Below are 18,357 nucleotides of genomic sequence, written 5' to 3' on the forward strand. Positions count from 1 at the left end.
TTCTATGTCATTTATTTTGGATCATCTCTATAATATTCAGGACAAATTTTGCATTCCTTAAATCTAACTCCAGATTCTAATTTTTACATTCAAAAGATAATTGCTTATTAATTTAAAAACTAGAGGAGTATTATTAATTTTCCATATTTTTTTAATATTTATTCACTGAAATGATATATGACATATTAAAAAAAAAAAAAAATTATAGGTTGTACATTAGATGATGATATGTTATAAATGTTAAACAAACAATGAGTATTTTTTTGATGCTCATTTAAACCCTTAATATACATCGTTTGAAAAGGTAATAGTTCTTTGAAAGTAGATTTGAAGCACTATAATCTTTTCTATTGTCATGTCTTGAGTAAATTTTATCACAACACTATATATAATTTCTCATCAAAGATTATTCTCTGTTAATTATTGAAAAGGAAAAGAGCCCAGGGAAGGTCCCCTTTTAGCTCCATATTTTCTTGTAATTATGATATACTGTGGCATTCCGATTATTTACTAGGCTAGGTTCACATACATTCATCCGTGATTCCTATATTCTCCATCTTTTAATTTGGATCGTGGTTATAGTATCCAAGACCAATTTTTGCATTCCTTGAATCTAATTCAAAAATCAAATTTTACATTTAAAATCTAACTCCTACCTTTTTTTATTACCATTGGTAGGTTACTTTGCAATATTTATGTAATGATCTATCTAGTTGTGGTATTCTAAGACAGTAAGGTTTCAATTAATGAAAATTTAAAGAAATCATTGAATAATGCTTTACATTTATGATGAACATACAAATATTTTGATTTCACACATTATACAGAATTCAAGTATTACATTACAATCAATACTCATGCATCTTTATAACGATTAGAATACTCTTCTATTTAAAAGAGTTGGCACGATATGGTTAAAAAAAGAAAAAAGAAAATGCAATTTACAATATGATAAATAAGTTATAAGGTTATCTATTAAGAGTGTATGCTATTATAAGTGAAATCTCTACATTTTATCAAAGATTATCTTAGTCATCGTCTTAAGAATTATACGATTTTATATTTGTACATTTTACATTTTTAAACAAAACTCATTTAGGCACTGCATTATTCCCAACCTTCAATTTTTTTAAATGTAAATGAATTTTTGCAGCATTAATCAAGTTTATTGATGTATTTCAGATATGAGAGGTGTATTATTCACACATTTTTTGAAGTCACGAGAAATGGGTGGAGCATCTTGACGTCAAAAGAAACTAAAATATGTGATAAGCTTTGATTCATTGTGTTGATCGTGCTTAGCAAGTTAGAGAGTTAGAACACCCACGTTAACAATGATGGAAGGCATAGAGGGATGCCCCACGCTTGAAGCTTTGGCATACTTTGACAACCCCATGCCACCTGATTCCTTGAAGACTGCCCCAATTAACATCATAACTCCGCATTGAATTATATTGTGTAGTACAAATTGTGATAGAATTATATCGACTAACACACAATAAAAACTCACGGGATCGACATCTAATTGTAAACTGCAATATTCCCTAATAAAGAATTTTGGATATGATTTTTCATACACTTAGTTCACCAATATGTTGAACTCACATGGGAACAAATGTGCGTGGAGAGAATTTCTCAAAATCTCATGGAGAAGCATGAATGAATTTCAGTAGTTGTTTCATAGTGCAATCTCTAATCTTGTCTAGTTTTCCATCGTGTCTCATGATTCATAGTACTGCAAGTGTTTAGAATCTCAACAAGTGTAAGAATTTGACAATGGCACAAGAAAACATATCAGTTAGGTTTCTGCAACTGATCTCATCAATTAATTAGAATTTTATCAGTTTTTGGTTTCATATTATAAGGGCACAGTAAAAAATTTAATGATCACAAGGGCATGACAACATTTATAGCTCTCTATGCCCTCATTTGAACAAAGGAAAGAGTTGGTAAAAACATTCATTAGTGTTACATATTCACCACAATCCCTACAACTATCTGAGAATTCAAAGTTTCAACATTGACCAGAGTTTCTAAAAATATTCAATGGTGGTACAACTCACTGAAGAAGAGCAACATTTCATAGTCCTAGAGAAAGGGGAATTTGTAATCAACCTAGGTGATAAAAAAATAGACCAATTTAACTTGATTATGGCTTGTTTCTTTCTAAAAATATATTCTATGATATATTTTTGTAAAATTTCCTATCAACTCTACCCACTTTTTGTGGTTTGGATTATTTATATGCAAGATATTGGGGTATGTCACTTAGCAGGGTTGAGTGAGTTTTATTGATTTAATATCTAGATTTTGGAATGTTTACCTAATCTGATGAGAGTTCTACATGAATTTGTAATCAACAACTACACAAATTTAACTGGGTTTTGGCTTGTTTCTCTCTAGAAACATCTGCTATTATATATTTTTATAAAATTTCTTGTGAACTCTACCCATTTTTCATGGTTTACAATATTTTTGTTTAGGATCTTGAGATAATTCACTTAGCACAGGTTGAGTGACTTTCATTGTTTTATTATTTGGATTGTGGAATATGTATGTAGTTGGCCCTTTTTTTCTATTGTGAGATAATATGTAATAACCACCTTAAAAGAGATCCCTCTAACTATATAAACAAATACATGTTTAGAAGGAAATATAAAGACATACACGTTTACAAGGAAAAGAGAAAAAACATTTTGCATATGTACCTCTTCTCACCCCTTGAAGAAAATCACAGAGCAAGGGCATGTAGATCGCAAGGGCATGACATGACAATGAAACTGCAGAGAAAGGGCATGACACGAAAATGAAATTGCAGAGAAAGGGCAAATAATGACAATGAAATCGCAAAGAAAGGGCATGGTAATGAAATGTAAAGATCACAAGGACACAACAACAAAATGCACCAATCACAAGGGCATGACAACATTCACAACTATGCACCCTCATTTGGAGCTCTCCACCTCTTTCGCGTGCATCTCTCCATAACCAAAACAAATGGAAAATTATTTATGTCATGATTTTTTTTTTGCTTATGCTCGTACGGGTGTCGCAAGTTCGATGCCAATATTGGTATTGCAATGTCATCGAGGAGAATTGCAAAAAAAAAGAGACATGAAAAACAACACAGATTACACCGCCATCACAAATTGTCATCGCAATTTGTCCCCAAATGTTGTAGTGATGTAGGAACTCATATCAAATGTGGGAGGCCTATCTCTCAAAGGAATGATCTAGTATAAACAATCCAGTGTTTCAAATGAGGTGGGCATGTAGAAACTCTTCTATTCTAAGGAAGCACCAATGCATATTCATGATGTTAGGTCTAAATCCATGAGGACGGAGGCTAAACCTACAAGCAAGAGGAAAATGGAAATGACACGCACTACCTATGGCTCTAAGAATAAGGGTAACCCTAGCCCTTCCCATGTTTCTAATACCTTTTAAGGGATGCCTTCCCCAGAAATGAGCTTGGGTGGTGATATCACTTACCCTATAAGGAATGCAAAGAGGGGTGGGGGGAAGGTAGAGCGGCCCCCACGTGAAAGAGATGAAATTAATGATAGGATGAATAGGCTATAGAAGTCCCTTTAGAGATTTTTGATAACCAAGAGACCCTACACAGGAAATTCAAGGCCATTTCTGAGTATACCACTAAGATGATCTATTCGATGGCCACAAAATTGTATCTTCTATGAGTTGAAAATGAGGATAAGGACAAGAGAAAGGAAAATGATGTCACTCGCTCTCTCTATAGCTTCCTAGAGAATGGTTGGTTTAAAACCCTACTGGACTATGATCATTTTTTGTGAAGATGGATTGTTTTTATGATAATAAAAGGTATAGGATGAACTATTGGAGAAGGACTACTAGCTTGTCTCCAACCTATTGTAACCTGGGGTCAGCCGCCTTTACCTTGTCTACTTTTTAATGCACAAAAAACAATCACAAAAGTCACTCGGTGAACATAAAAGAAAATCATATAAACCAAGTGAACCTCGTGAATGAAGACACGAACACTTCACCAACCCAACTATTCAAATCAATACTAAGAAGAACCACAAGGATTGCTGAGAAAATCTATAGAGCATTATTTTGACCAAGCCAAGATGCTCTTTCATCAATCTTTAAACATTTACGATTCAAAATAGTTTCACCAATGATAGTCTTATTTTTGAGATGGTTCACAATTTTTTCTTTAAAAACAAAAAATTCATATCAATGCAACTAGCAAAGCAAAATAATTTCCAGATATGTAGAGCAATAACCATACCCTAATAGCTCCTATTTATTTAGAAGAAGAAATAAATATTTAACAACAAATAATTATTCAATCATTTGAGAGAACTTTTCAAAAAGATGATTGTCAAACTCATGATGTCCTACTTTTAATTCAAGTGACACCCAACAAAAGAAAAATGAAGAGTTTGTTCGTAGCATTGTGTGGGAATTTTTTTTTTTAGTCAAATATAGCCTGTACTTATTTTTTGTTGACACCTTTTATATCATAGAGTGCAACATACCAATCTTTGTATAAATAGATTGTCTTATTTGGAAGAAATTTAGCAATGAGATTTATTTGTAGGATCATTTTCACTCTATTCCATTTTTACCAAGCATAATATTTGAGGCCCTAGATGTTATGTGAATAAAACTAAATCAATTTTCTATAATAAATGATTTTTTTTAAGAATACAGAGAAACTATTGATACTTCTTTGAGTAATATTTGGTGTGAATAAATAGCATGTCAAAATCAATCTATATGAACCTCAATCTAATCTGTGAACACAAATTGAGCTAATCTCAATCTTTATATTGCACTTCTTATAAGGCATACTCAAGAAATACATTGAAATTCAGTGACAATCAAGATAATATAAATATAAATGTTATTGGCTTGACGTTCCACGACAATTCTTCAATTTTGAGAATAACATTACTGATATATTCAAATTTATTAAAAGATGACTCGAGACTCTCCAAAAACAAAACTAAAATAACTAACATGCCTCGCTCCGTCCTCTCATGCTTGGCAAGCTATAGAATTAAGGGATTCCTAACAATTTGTCTATAATGCATATGTTTTGGTCTAACAGCTCGAGCCCTTTCTACAGTTGAGAACACCTGAAGCTGCAGTGATTGAGCCCACAACAGATGACGGTCTTGCCGCCATACTCGAAGCCTTTGCATAGCTTGAAGATGCTCTAGCTCCTGATGCTGTAAAGAATGCCCCATTCAACATCAGATCTCCCAGTGATCTCCAATTCCCTTCTGTTGAATCTTGGTGCTTTGTCACCTGCACATTTCCCATTACCATACTTATTCTACATCCATTGAACACCAAAGAACATATATGAGACATCAGTTGCAAATGGACTTTTACCTCCTTGTGGAATCGATTGTCAGGGGCTAGGAATCTGTTTCCTTCACTGTTAATGGTGGGGTTCGCACTTCCGCCAATGGCGTACATTTCCCAGTGAGTGTAATCATTGTTCACCACATGGAAATTTCCATGTCGACACCTGCATCACAACGTATACATCTTATAGTGAAATGAAAATTAAAGAAATAAACTTGAGTGAGCTAATGTCTTGTGTTCCTCATGCAAGGATTGATACGGAATTCTATACCTGGGCATACGCTGAACAAGTCCTTCTCCAAAATGGTTGAATGCAACTGTTACTTGCATTTTGACGTCTTCGGTATGCGCGTCGCTATGTCCAAGGAGCATCACCTACAGAAAACGAATATGCCCATAAATACCAATACTCTTTATGTGTCTCCTAATAGGCTTCTAGTAACTTTTTAAAGCATGCCCATAAATATAATCATGAAACCTTTTTAAAAGAAAAGCTAAATTAATGGCAGACTAAATAAACCGGCAGTTTTGAGCACCTTGTCATGGTGAGTGAAAAAGTTGTTTGAAATTGTGATAGCAGTGGAGCCCATGATGGCATCGATCAGTCCATCTGTACATCTTGACAATGAACAGTGGTCGACCCAAATTGCGGTTGATCCAAAGATGTTAATCCCATCTCCATCACTCATAGTTCTATACCCGTAATGTGTGGGCGAGCTCCTCACATTTGTATTTCCCGTAGGTTTGCAGTCATGGATATGAATTCCATGAATAATGATGTTATTCACGTACTGTATTGTAATGCAAGCTCCATTTGCTATATGAACATTCGCTCCTCTGCCGTCAATAGTCTTGTAGCTGTTCATGATCAGCTCCTCCTTTAGCTGAATCAGCATGTCTCTTTGAAAAATAATCCAGAGAGGCTCGGTTTGGATGACAGCGTGGCGCAGAGTGCCAGGCTTAGGATTGACGGGGTCATCGTCACTGGGATCGGTAACGACATAAAACCGCCCGTTCTTACCTCCAATGGCGTTTTTGCCAAATCCAATTGCGCAGTCAGCCAGTCTCTTTCTGTTGTTAACCCAATCGGAATCACAGCGCCAACAGTCGTCAATTGGGTTCCCTGTTCCGCACGAGCTCAGCTTTCTTCTCGAACTATTTAAACTCCTGCGCAGCAGTTCTTTAAATTGTTAAATAATCTCAACTCAACTGTATGCAACTGTCGATATATGCTGGCAATAAAACAACGCTAGAACGTCGAAGCCTTCTTAATTGAACTGATTTAGATAACCTTTCTGCAGTATCATGTTCATCTTAGAATTAATGTATCTGAACAAAGACAATCGTTAACAGCTAATGATATGGGGAATAGAATTTTCATCTATAGCTATTGACAGCTGCGTACCAACTACTGTCACAAGAATGGTATTATAGGTATTACAGTAAGGCAAGCACCAAGCAAGAGCATAAGAATAAGTAGAGAATGATTGACACACACAGTCATATGCATTGCATATCAATGTATTGAATGTGATGAGCTATTTAATTAAATTCTCTAAACTTTCTAGACCCTCTCAAAGACAACATGCTTATTACCTTTGCACCATTTGAACAACAAGCTCCGGCTTCTCAACATGATATTTAACGCTATTGTCAGCCTTGGTCGTGTTGAAAGGAGTTCTTATTGATTCCGTCATTGCTAACATGAATAGAAAGGAAGCAAACAAAAGAAGCAATGGCTTTAAGGCTTCACTGGAGGCCATTTTCGATAAGAAGATGAAACTCGCAATGGTTGTATGAAATGCTATGGCATTGGGCTCTCTTATATAGACAACGAGCGTCTGTGAAGTCTGTTTCTGTTTCTGTTTGCGAACCGTTGAAAATGTTGTTGTATGCACGTTAATACAGTGCGATTATTACGGTCGTAATGCACATGACTAGCAACTATTGATTTTCTTAACTAATGTGATAAAGCACTTGTTGAATGTGTCTTCGCATGTTTATTCCAACTTTTTCCTGAGTAGATATAATTCTCAAAATCTCTTTGAAAAACACAGATATAAGAAGTGAAAGTTTCAAGGATGTACTTGAGCTGTCACCATATTTCATGATTTTCTCACACGCTCGTATTCACCACATCAATAGGTGAATGTTTGTAAAGATTTCCGACCAAACGTTTGAAAATGTTTGTCGTTTCGGTCAATTTCAGTTTCACATTCAAAAGTCACATATTTGTGTTCCGTAATTTGCACGGGGATTGAAGAATAAATATCGACTCCTGTTGTTACCAAGCTTCCCACGCTCTCACGGTTCTTTTTCTCTCGGGACAAAATAAGATACGCTGTCAACTAAGGATGCGAGGATGTCATATAGACGTCACATGCAAAGATAACTAATAAGATGTTCTAAATTGGGAACTTCATGCATGCAATGATAACTAATAAGATGTTCTATATTCGGAACTTCATATGATGTGGAAGGCGATGGCAACTTCATATGATTGATGTGGAAGGCGATGGCAATGGCTGTAATATAGGGAAAATATATGGGTAGATGATTTATTAAAATCAAACTTTATGCATGATTAGAATCATAGAATTTTCGTTGAAGTGAAATTAATTAAGAGTTTTGTTATATAAACTAGTTTATGTATATAAGTAGAGAGTTATCTATTGTAGTTAGATTATCAAAACAGGCGCTTCAAGAAGGATAACTCTCCCTTTATATATATAAGCTAGTAGCAGCACACAATTAATAACTTTATTTGTTTAAATATATACTCTCTCTTTTTTCACTTTAATTAATTATTAGAATAAATCATTTTAATTATTAATAAATATTAAAATAAAATTTTGCATGGATAATTAATTTTGAACGACTTAATTAAAAAGTCAATTTTTTAAAGGGTCAGTATCAAATTTTATATTTATTGGTATAAAATTTGATGATTATGCATACAAATAGCTCAATTTTATACATTTTATTATTAGTTTTGATGATTGTGCATAGATAATATAGCATGTAACATATCAATCAATGAGAGCATAAATTTGATACATAATATTGTTGTTCACAAAGCTCAAATAGATGAAAATGAAAAATATGTGTCCATGACTTGAACAGTGAAAATAACTTATTCATGTTGTTGTTCATAAAACTTACATAGATGAAATAGGAAATATAAGCCCAAGTAGAAGTATTTAGATGGAGTATAGGAAATATGAGAAGAAACTAAAGAAAGAACATTTCTCCATGATGATGCAGCTGCATCACATATTCCTCAATGATAAGGATGGTGTTGCGACCTTTATTAGAGCAATGATCACGGTAGAGTTCTTTCATCATTTCTAGAAATGCATCCGTTTTTGCAAATGTGTCATAAATAACTTTTGCAACATCCACCATTTCCGTTATTTCTAGTTCATCAACACTATCAATTAACAATGAACCATTCTCCAAGGCTTTGATTAGGTGTGAGCACGATTTCTGGATTATTCTTTTACATTTATCTAAATCGATCTCACAGAAATTATTTGAGGTCACAGAAGCAGCACGACTCGTAACAATGATATTTGATGCTCCAATAGAAAATCCATAGCTCAAATGATATGCTACAAACTTTTAAACAATTATCAACATAAATATATATAAAACCGTTATAAGATACAATCAAATATGGAACACACAAATCAAATTTAGCACTTATACTTAAATATAGACCAAATAAAGTCAATAGAAATATATTTTATTTTTAATAATATTATTATTTTATTGTACCATATTTGAAAAATTTAAGTTCACTAATTTTAAAAATATGAAACAAAAGAAAATTAATATTGGAGGATAATTAGAATAAGTAAATTATATTCATTGGTTTTTTCTTTGAAATTTTGTAATGAATATTTTAATTTAATAGTTTAAATTAAAAAAAAGTTGTCCATAATATTATCATCGAACATTAAGAAACATTGTAGCAAAAGTAAATATAAATTGTAAACATAAACTGATATAACTCAATGAATCAATCTACAATTATTACTTAAAAAATCACTACAATTAGTTAAGATATAATTATTACTTAATACATCACTACAATTAATTAAGATCTATAAAAATTAAATATCACAAAAAGAGGTTGGGTTTCTCAAAATAGAATAAATTAAAATCAAGAAAGTTATTTATATCATTTTTCATTGTATAATAGAGACTTTTTTAAAACATGGAATATAGTAGGGAGTGTTACAAACAAAATACTAATGTGTCCAAAAAGACTTTTATGGACATAACATTTAAGAATAACATATCACGTCAACTATCTTCAAGGCACTTAAGTCTATTTTCTTCATCTTTGCGCTTGAAATTTGTCTACCCTTTTTCATTTTCTCATAATGATCATACGTAAAAGGAGGCATCATTCTCAAACACTAGAGATATTTTACATGTGAAACTACCACAAATGTCAATCCCTGCTCTTTCTCTTGATCCTACATCAATTGTCGCTTTGGGAAGAGTCAATCCCTGAGATTTGTGAATGGTCAATGCCCATGCCAACCTCAATGGAAATTGAACTGTTGTACCATTTTGTATTCGTGGTATTGGAATTATCTTTGGATTATGATCTTCGAATGGTAGTCCTGAATAACCATCAAACTCAACCATCACATATGCTGGAGGCTTAAGCAGAGCATTTCCTTTCTTGTAGATATTTTTTTGAATGTATCCAAGAGCCCCATTTATAGGACCTACCTCTATCCATAGATTTGAAGTTAGCATGACCCTTCAATCGTTACAGATTAACAACTCCAAATCAAGCTCATCATTTTAACAGTAATCTATTGGATTGATAGAAGCTACTTTCGATGCAACACAAGGTGCAATCGGATGCTTCAATGAATGTAGCATTTTTTTTATTACGAGCATGAACATTTTCATTTTTTGAGAACAAATGAAAAACATTATCAAATTAAACAATTGTTGCGACATCTATGTTGATAGGGACCCTTGACACCAGCAACCTCAAATCATCAATTTGTGAGTTTCCATCTCTTAGATTCATCAAAAGTTGTCAAAATCTTTGTCGCTCAATATCTTCCCCATCTTGTCTGAATATCTTATCTAGTGTGACCAGGGTCTTGAATTCCTGACCTAGAAACTTTTCCTGTTTATTACTGTCATATGCTGCTCTATCATTGATAGGAGGTAGCTGGCCAAAATCTCCCACCGATATTATAGATGCACCTGAAATACAATTGAGGAAAAAATATATTTTAAAAACTATGTATTTATTCATGTATTTGATTCAAATAATGTATATTTCACATGAGTAAGATATTCATGATGTAGAAATGGAATATTTACCTCCAAAGCTTATGTGTGCAGATTGTGGGAATGCTTGTCGCAGTCATAAATCTATATTTTCCAACATTTTTTGACCAATGAATCTCATTTCATCAATCAAAATATATTTTAAATGTGGAATTTCTTCTCAAAAACTTGTGAGCCTTGCTCCTTCTAGTTGAGAACAATCTCTTACTGTTACCTTCTATTTTGAATCAATTGTAGAAGCTCTTGTATTGAATGTTGCAACTCCTATTAGGAAAAGTAATAGAAGGGGAGAATGGGAGGGCATTGCCGCATTTTGAAGAGATTGACTAATAGAACCAATTAAATATGACTTTCCTGTTCTTGATGTGCCTTGAATTATCATAAACAATAGTTCTTCATTTTGATTACTGTGGTAGTGTGTCATGTCATGTTGACTGCCTTTTTTGTTTCTCACCAAAGGTCATGTAGTTTATGCATCGAGGAATTTCATCATAGACAAGACACCCATGATTCTTCATGTTACTTATGAAATTGATTGCTCTGGTAGTGTACTCTTCTTCTTGATAATCAACAGACCAATTTGTTTGTCTATCAATGTCTCTTCTCCCGAACATGTCTATTTCTGAGCATCGTATATTTTGACCCTAGTGCAACCTAGATATAATCTCCCATTCATATTCTGTAGTATTTCTCTAAACATGTTCATTTTCTTCAATTTCAACACCAACTTGGTAGGGTCGAAGGACATGTCATTCTTCACCACCCCGTAACTGAGATCCACTGCTCCACATGATACATTATTGAGTCAACTGGAGCTATATATCTTGTGTGCAATTACATGAATTTCAAATTTTAACTCTATATCAGTAACACAACTAATCTTCATACCCCTTCCATCCCACTTAGCAAGGGTTTTCTTTTACAGTTCCACCCGATTCAGGGCATTGGTGGTTCTTGCCTTGGCCAACATCGGAAGCCCTGTGATCCGATGAATCATTTTCTTCATTATCAAGACAACTTTCTCCAGTGTAAGAAATTTTATATTTAGCCCCATCATTTTGTAGTAATTATATATATTTTTTAAATATTCATTGGGATGAAATAATTACTTGCAAACCATCTTTCCCTTTTATTCGTAGGCATCCACCCTCCTTAGAAATTGTGTATCACTCCGCACAATTTAACATTTCTTCATAGTCACGGTCCAAATCCACCTTTGCAAGTTGTCTTGTGTTTTTAAGGCATATATGTTGTTGAAAATTGACGAATGCCTACAACTCAAGGTAAGAAAAAAATAAGTACATTAATTAATGTCACATTACATGAATATATATAAATATTTATTAATGTGCATGTATATTTTGTTGATGAGGATAATTTCTAGGGTTCCATACATGAACAATGGAATGAAAAATATCTTTTACGGCTTCTTCTTTCCTCCTCATTTGACCAGTCAATTTTATCCACATCAGGTGCTCCTTCGATCCATATGAATCCATGCACATGCAGGGACCCCCTATATTTCCGTTCATATCTACATAAAAAGTGCTTGACATTCATTCCCTTTTCTAGAACCTCTTTTCTAAACATTGAGCATCTTAAGTGCATATAGTGTACGACTATGTGAGGATAGATCTAAGTTTTCAAAATACATTTAACCAATACGTGAAATTAGTAAAGAGTGCCAACACAATGGGGTTTTATAAAGAAAACAAAAATGATCATAAGAATTTCACTACATTTATTTTGTGTTGTTGTAGTGGACTACAATATTTTAAAAAAATTATAAATAATGCTCATTTGTATACACATAATTCGAAATTTTTTTATGTAAGAGCTTGCAAATCTTGTTCTCATGGAATGAGGGTTGTTTAAGGTCCTTTTACCTTTTCTATCTCAAACTCAAATGGGTCGATGTTATTTTGAAAATATGTACATCTAATCAATAGGCATGCATGCATTAGATCTTGGAAAAGGAATTGAAAAAGTATAGCTTGAGAATAGTTTGTGTGAAGGGAATTAGAATTTCTTTTTAAATGATTCACAGAGGCTCGGTCTGGATGACAACGTGGCAAAGAGTGTCAGGCGTAGGATTAACTAGGTCATCACCATTACCTCCAATGGAACTTTGTAAAAATAATATTGTGATATTGTGAAAATAATAGTAAATTATGAGAATTAAAAAATTCTCTTGTGTATTAATTAAATTATTTTTGAAGGGTTAGTTGTGTCAAATTGTAGCATGCACACCCAATTTAAGAGTAAAGAGAGTCAAAAGTGAATGGCTATTTATCCACATGATCTATAATGGCAACTTTTGTATAAATTTCAAATTATCTTGAATTTACTTATCTAATGAAGTTTTGAATAATAAATAATTTTGTAACACTTACCATTGTACTTAATGAGATGAAGCCATTAATTATATTAAAAATTCTATTCTTTATGTAAAATGAATTTTGTATAAATATCATCTACAAAAGTTCAAATATGAAAATTTGATAAGATTTATAAGCCATTATTATTTAAATATATACAAACCCTCATTTTATTAAATTATTAACTTGCAAAACTATATTTAATCATGCATAATTAAGACAACTTCCATGAAAAATATAAGAATATATAATGAAAATAGATTTCAACATAATGTATAGGTACACGATCCTTACAGAATAATAAAAAGAAAGTAAAATATTTCCTTTACCTGATATCACATAATTAGATAATTATATAATGATATGTAGCTTATAATATTATTTATAGGAACTCTCAAGATTTATTTTCCTCAAGTACATTACATATAAGAACATTTTTTATATTTCTTTCACAAACAACCATAACAAATTAGGCGTCTTTTATAATTTTAATTTTTTATATTTTTCTTATATGCAAATATAAATTTTCAATTAAATGTTTTATAGTAAGTAGTATTGGAAGAATGTTTCTTGTTTGACTTATTCTATAAAATGAGGTAAACCAAAACCACCCTCTCTGTGAATGAAAACACATCAAAATCAAATTAAACCTAGGTTTAAAGATTAAAAAATGTCTCTAAAATTGAGCTTACAATTCCTTTGATAGTTGTGGGTTATAATGATGGTTGTATAGATAATAAGGAAGTACAGTATTTGAAAAAGTGAAATTCTGCCCCAAACAATTCTTAAGAGAAGTACATTTATGCCAAATCGATAGTTTAAAAGATTTTGAAGCAAGTTTATAGTGATTAAATGATGTGTTACACATAGATTCTACCCTATCTACTTCATTTCCATTCCATGTGAGAATAGTAAGCACTATGGAGATTTTATGTTAGTGTAAATATCATAAAAGATAAATCAATATATTAATCTTGCTTCACATTTCATGTGGAGATCATCTCTCAATTAGATTTATGAGATATTTAAGTGTGAACTAACTCTCCACAATATTTACAAGTTTAATATATTACTTTTAATTAAAATTTATTGTAAATACTTACATCACCTTCTAATACGTAAGGTACTATAATAGGTTTTCTTATCGATATTTTATATTCTTATCTTAACCCTCATCCATAATATTAGATTTTTATATAAATGAAAAGTCAAAATAAAAAAATTTAATGAGCATATGTGATATTTTTTCCAATATTATATGTACTATAATTGAAGATGTCGGTACTAGTTTTGCTAGTAAATTATTTGTGCAATAATATATTAATCATAATCCAAAAACATCTTACAATGTATATAGAAATATACTACTGATCTTAAATTAAATAAAATCTAACTTTGGTGTTTTAAGTTACAAATATTCTTTTTGATGAGTATAATTTTCTTCTTATTGTTTTTGGATTATACCTATCAACTTTGATAACTTGAGTTTGGGAAGTTATCATGAGATTTGAAAAACTAAGTAGCATGGTGATGTTAGATTATGTTGTTGACTCTTGATTAATTATGAAATTCTTCCCTTGGTTCTTATAAATGTATTATATTAAAATCAATATTATTATATCACAAGTGGTATAAAATTTAGCTTCACAAATATCCTAAACCTTGCAATTTTAGGTAGCATGTTGCATAATATCAATCTATATTGGTAAAAGTTTTTGGAAAAAAATACTATTTTGGAATTTATTGTGATTAGCATATTGAAGTTCCAATCTATAACTTGTTAAAGCTATTAGTAAATTCTATCTACTAGTGAGTTATAAAATATGTTATATTCATATATAATAAAAATTATGATGAAATTTAGAAGAAGAAGAAAATATTGTCCTGTAATAAACTATGAATTGTAAGATTTTTCAAAAAGCATCTTCTAGAGCTCTTGTTTCAATGCTTTCCTAATAACTTAATGTAATTTACTACATCTTTTGTATAGATTAGTTTTCTACATACATAGATACAATCTTAATATGGGGTTTTTGATTTGTTTTCAAACTATCAATTTTTGCATGAATTGTGTATCTAGCGTTTAGTTGTCTATTTTGATAAAAAAAAAAAATATAATGATACTATTGTGATACTATCATTTGATTTATATAATTTCTTTTTTATGGATTAAAAGTAGTATTATATCAATAAATATGTGAATAGTACATTAGAAAATACTAGAAAATGTGTGTTTGCATGTTCATGTATGATAAAGACTCAAAATTGAAAAAAATATGTTCGAATGGTTATTTTATAAAGGCGATCAATGAAACAAACTATTGTCTACAAGTAAAAAATTATCATCAATAAGTAAATTTTTTTCTTTCATAGTTAGGAGTTCAAATTATTCATAAGCTCATTTGTAGGGTTGGTGATTTTCGATGGAGCGATAGGTGATTATCAAGTGCACATAGCACCTAATTGAATCCAATGACAGATTTTGGTGTATTAAACTATTTTTTGTTTATATTTAAAAGTTACCACAATTTATATGGCATGTTACCAACATGTAATTTGTTTGAAAAATCTTACAATTCATAGTTTATTACAGGACAATATTTTTTTCTTCTTCTAAATTTCATCATAATTTTTATTATATATGAATATGACATATTTTATAACTCACTAGTAGATAGAATTTACTAATAGCTTTAACAATTTATAGATTGGAACTTCAATATGCTAATCACAATAAATTCCAAAATAGTGTTTTTCCCAAAAACTTTTACCAATATAGATTGATATTATGCAACATGCTACCTAAAATTGCAAGGTTTAGGATATTTGTGAAGCTAAATTTTATACCACTTGTGATATAATAATATCGATTTTAATATAATACATTTATAAGAACCAAGGGAAGAATTTCATAATTAATCAAGAGTCAACAACATAATCTAACATCACCATGCTACTTAGTTTTTCAAATCTCATGATAACTTCCCAAACTCAAGTTATCTCATGTTGTCACCTATTAGAGTGAAGATAGGCACATGCAGATACATTGAATGACACATCTATTATTTTTTCAACTTCCACTGCCATGTTTGTATTTTTCATGCTTATTTTTTCTTAAATTTTGCGCACAAAAAATGGAAAAGATTGCTGGGAAAAAAAATCATAAGCAATAAAAATTTAGAAACAAAAAAATAAAATTTAGTTAAATAGAAAAAATGCTTCAAAATATAGGATAAATGATTTTTTTTTAAGCTTGCACATTTTTCAAGATTCAACAAATAGGGAGAAAACTAATTAAAATCTATAGTCTCCTATCCTCAAGGTAGGGACTAAGAAATATATATTATGAAGATTGATGAATGTGCTCAAAAAGGGACAATTACATTGAGAGCTACCACTAAAAGAAAGATGCCCAAAAAGCATCGATATCTTGACTTGTGCCTGCTAGTTGCTCAAAAAGATTTAATGGCTTTTCATAATTATTAAATGATTTTCAACTCACATGGTTGTTGAAAATGATAAACGGTCAAACCCACAGCTCCCAAGAACCATCTACATGCAAACACCTCTTACTGGAGAGAGAGAAAAAAGGCTATGGAGGCTTGAATAGCTAGATCCGTAGATGAGACATTCTTGATGAGGAAAAAAGTAGATTGCTATAAAAAATGAATTATCTCAAGTTCATGTTTACAATGAGAGATCATCCTTATAAAGGAGATCAAAACCCAAAAAGGTAAGGTAAAACTCTTTAGGGTATTTAATAATTATTAAATACAGTAAGAGTATTTAATCTATGTATTTATTAACTTGAAAAAAGGGGAGTATTATTAATTTTCCTTTTTTCAAGATTTTAACTTAGGAAAGCAATAAATTTGTTTGACATGAAACACATGGTGCTAACAAAGTTTTCACTAAAATAGTATTTTAAATAAAAATAATATAATATTACATGTTGTGCGTGAGATGATATGTTAGGAATTTCAATGATATGTTAGGAATTTCAAATATAAGAAGTGTATCTTTTGTTCTCTCATTTTAACCCCTAATGTACATCATTGAAAAAAAAAAATTAGGAATTTCAAAGTAGATTTGTAGCCATGTATTGAATAACTTTATCATAACTATATTTAATTTCTCATCTAAGATAACTCTTTTTTAATTATTCAAAATGAAAAGAGCCCAGCTCATGTCCCCATTTGTTTCAATATTTCCATGTTCTAATGATATACTATGACATTCTATTATTTATTAGACTACATTCACATACATTCGTCCATGCTTCTTATATTCTATGTCATTTATTTTGGATCATCTCTATAATATTCAGGACAAATTTTGCATTCCTTAAATCTAACTCCAGATTCTAATTTTTACATTCAAAAGATAATTGCTTATTAATTTAAAAACTAGAGGAGTATTATTAATTTTCCATATTTTTTTAATATTTATTCACTGAAATGATATATGACATATTAAAAAAAAAAAAAAATTATAGGTTGTACATTAGATGATGATATGTTATAAATGTTAAACAAACAATGAGTATTTTTTTGATGCTCATTTAAACCCTTAATATACATCGTTTGAAAAGGTAATAGTTCTTTGAAAGTAGATTTGAAGCACTATAATCTTTTCTATTGTCATGTCTTGAGTAAATTTTATCACAACACTATATATAATTTCTCATCAAAGATTATTCTCTGTTAATTATTGAAAAGGAAAAGAGCCCAGGGAAGGTCCCCTTTTAGCTCCATATTTTCTTGTAATTATGATATACTGTGGCATTCCGATTATTTACTAGGCTAGGTTCACATACATTCATCCGTGATTCCTATATTCTCCATCTTTTAATTTGGATCGTGGTTATAGTATCCAAGACCAATTTTTGCATTCCTTGAATCTAATTCAAAAATCAAATTTTACATTTAAAATCTAACTCCTACCTTTTTTTATTACCATTGGTAGGTTACTTTGCAATATTTATGTAATGATCTATCTAGTTGTGGTATTCTAAGACAGTAAGGTTTCAATTAATGAAAATTTAAAGAAATCATTGAATAATGCTTTACATTTATGATGAACATACAAATATTTTGATTTCACACATTATATAGAATTCAAGTATTACATTACAATCAATACTCATGCATCTTTATAACGATTAGAATACTCTTCTATTTAAAAGAGTTGGCACGATATGGTTAAAAAAAGAAAAAAGAAAATGCAATTTACAATATGATAAATAAGTTATAAGGTTATCTATTAAGAGTGTATGCTATTATAAGTGAAATCT

General features: G+C 31.0%; 1 protein-coding gene across 2 annotated transcripts; it reads right to left on the reverse strand.

The window, feature by feature from the left end:
- Window positions 1-5,091: 5,091 nt before the first annotated feature.
- LOC149545325 (putative pectate lyase 18) lies at window positions 5,092-7,158 on the reverse strand. 2 transcript variants are annotated; one of them, XM_089793931.1, is made up of 5 exons: window positions 6,958-7,158; window positions 5,898-6,528; window positions 5,633-5,736; window positions 5,386-5,524; window positions 5,092-5,298 (listed from the first exon to the last, which is right to left on the reverse strand). In XM_089793931.1, the coding sequence occupies exons 1-5, from the start codon at window positions 7,122-7,124 to the stop codon at window positions 5,092-5,094; spliced, it is 1,248 nt and encodes a 415-aa protein (XP_089650057.1). In that variant the 5' UTR covers window positions 7,125-7,158. The 2 variants fall into 2 exon arrangements, with proteins under 2 accessions (XP_089650057.1, XP_089650058.1); XM_089793932.1 differs by having other exon boundaries at window positions 5,092-5,270; window positions 5,331-5,524; window positions 6,958-6,989.
- Window positions 7,159-18,357: the final 11,199 nt, after the last annotated feature.

Source organism: Cupressus sempervirens, chromosome 7, assembly GCF_028749045.1.
Source record: "Cupressus sempervirens isolate cs-2001-9-10 chromosome 7, ASM2874904v1, whole genome shotgun sequence".
Lineage (NCBI taxonomy): Eukaryota > Viridiplantae > Streptophyta > Pinopsida > Cupressales > Cupressaceae > Cupressus > Cupressus sempervirens.

Excerpts from the sequence above, each read along its gene's own strand:
- LOC149545325 (XM_089793931.1), bottom strand. The coding sequence starts at position 7,124 with ATGGCCTCCAGTGAAGCCTTAAAGCCATTGCTTCTTTTGTTTGCTTCC. Across the intron at positions 6,529-6,957 it reads GTTGTTCAAATGGTGCAAAG|GAGTTTAAATAGTTCGAGAA; the intron begins GTAATAAGCATG and ends ACTGCTGCGCAG. Across the intron at positions 5,525-5,632 it reads CTTGTTCAGCGTATGCCCAG|GTGTCGACATGGAAATTTCC; the intron begins GTATAGAATTCC and ends GTTGTGATGCAG.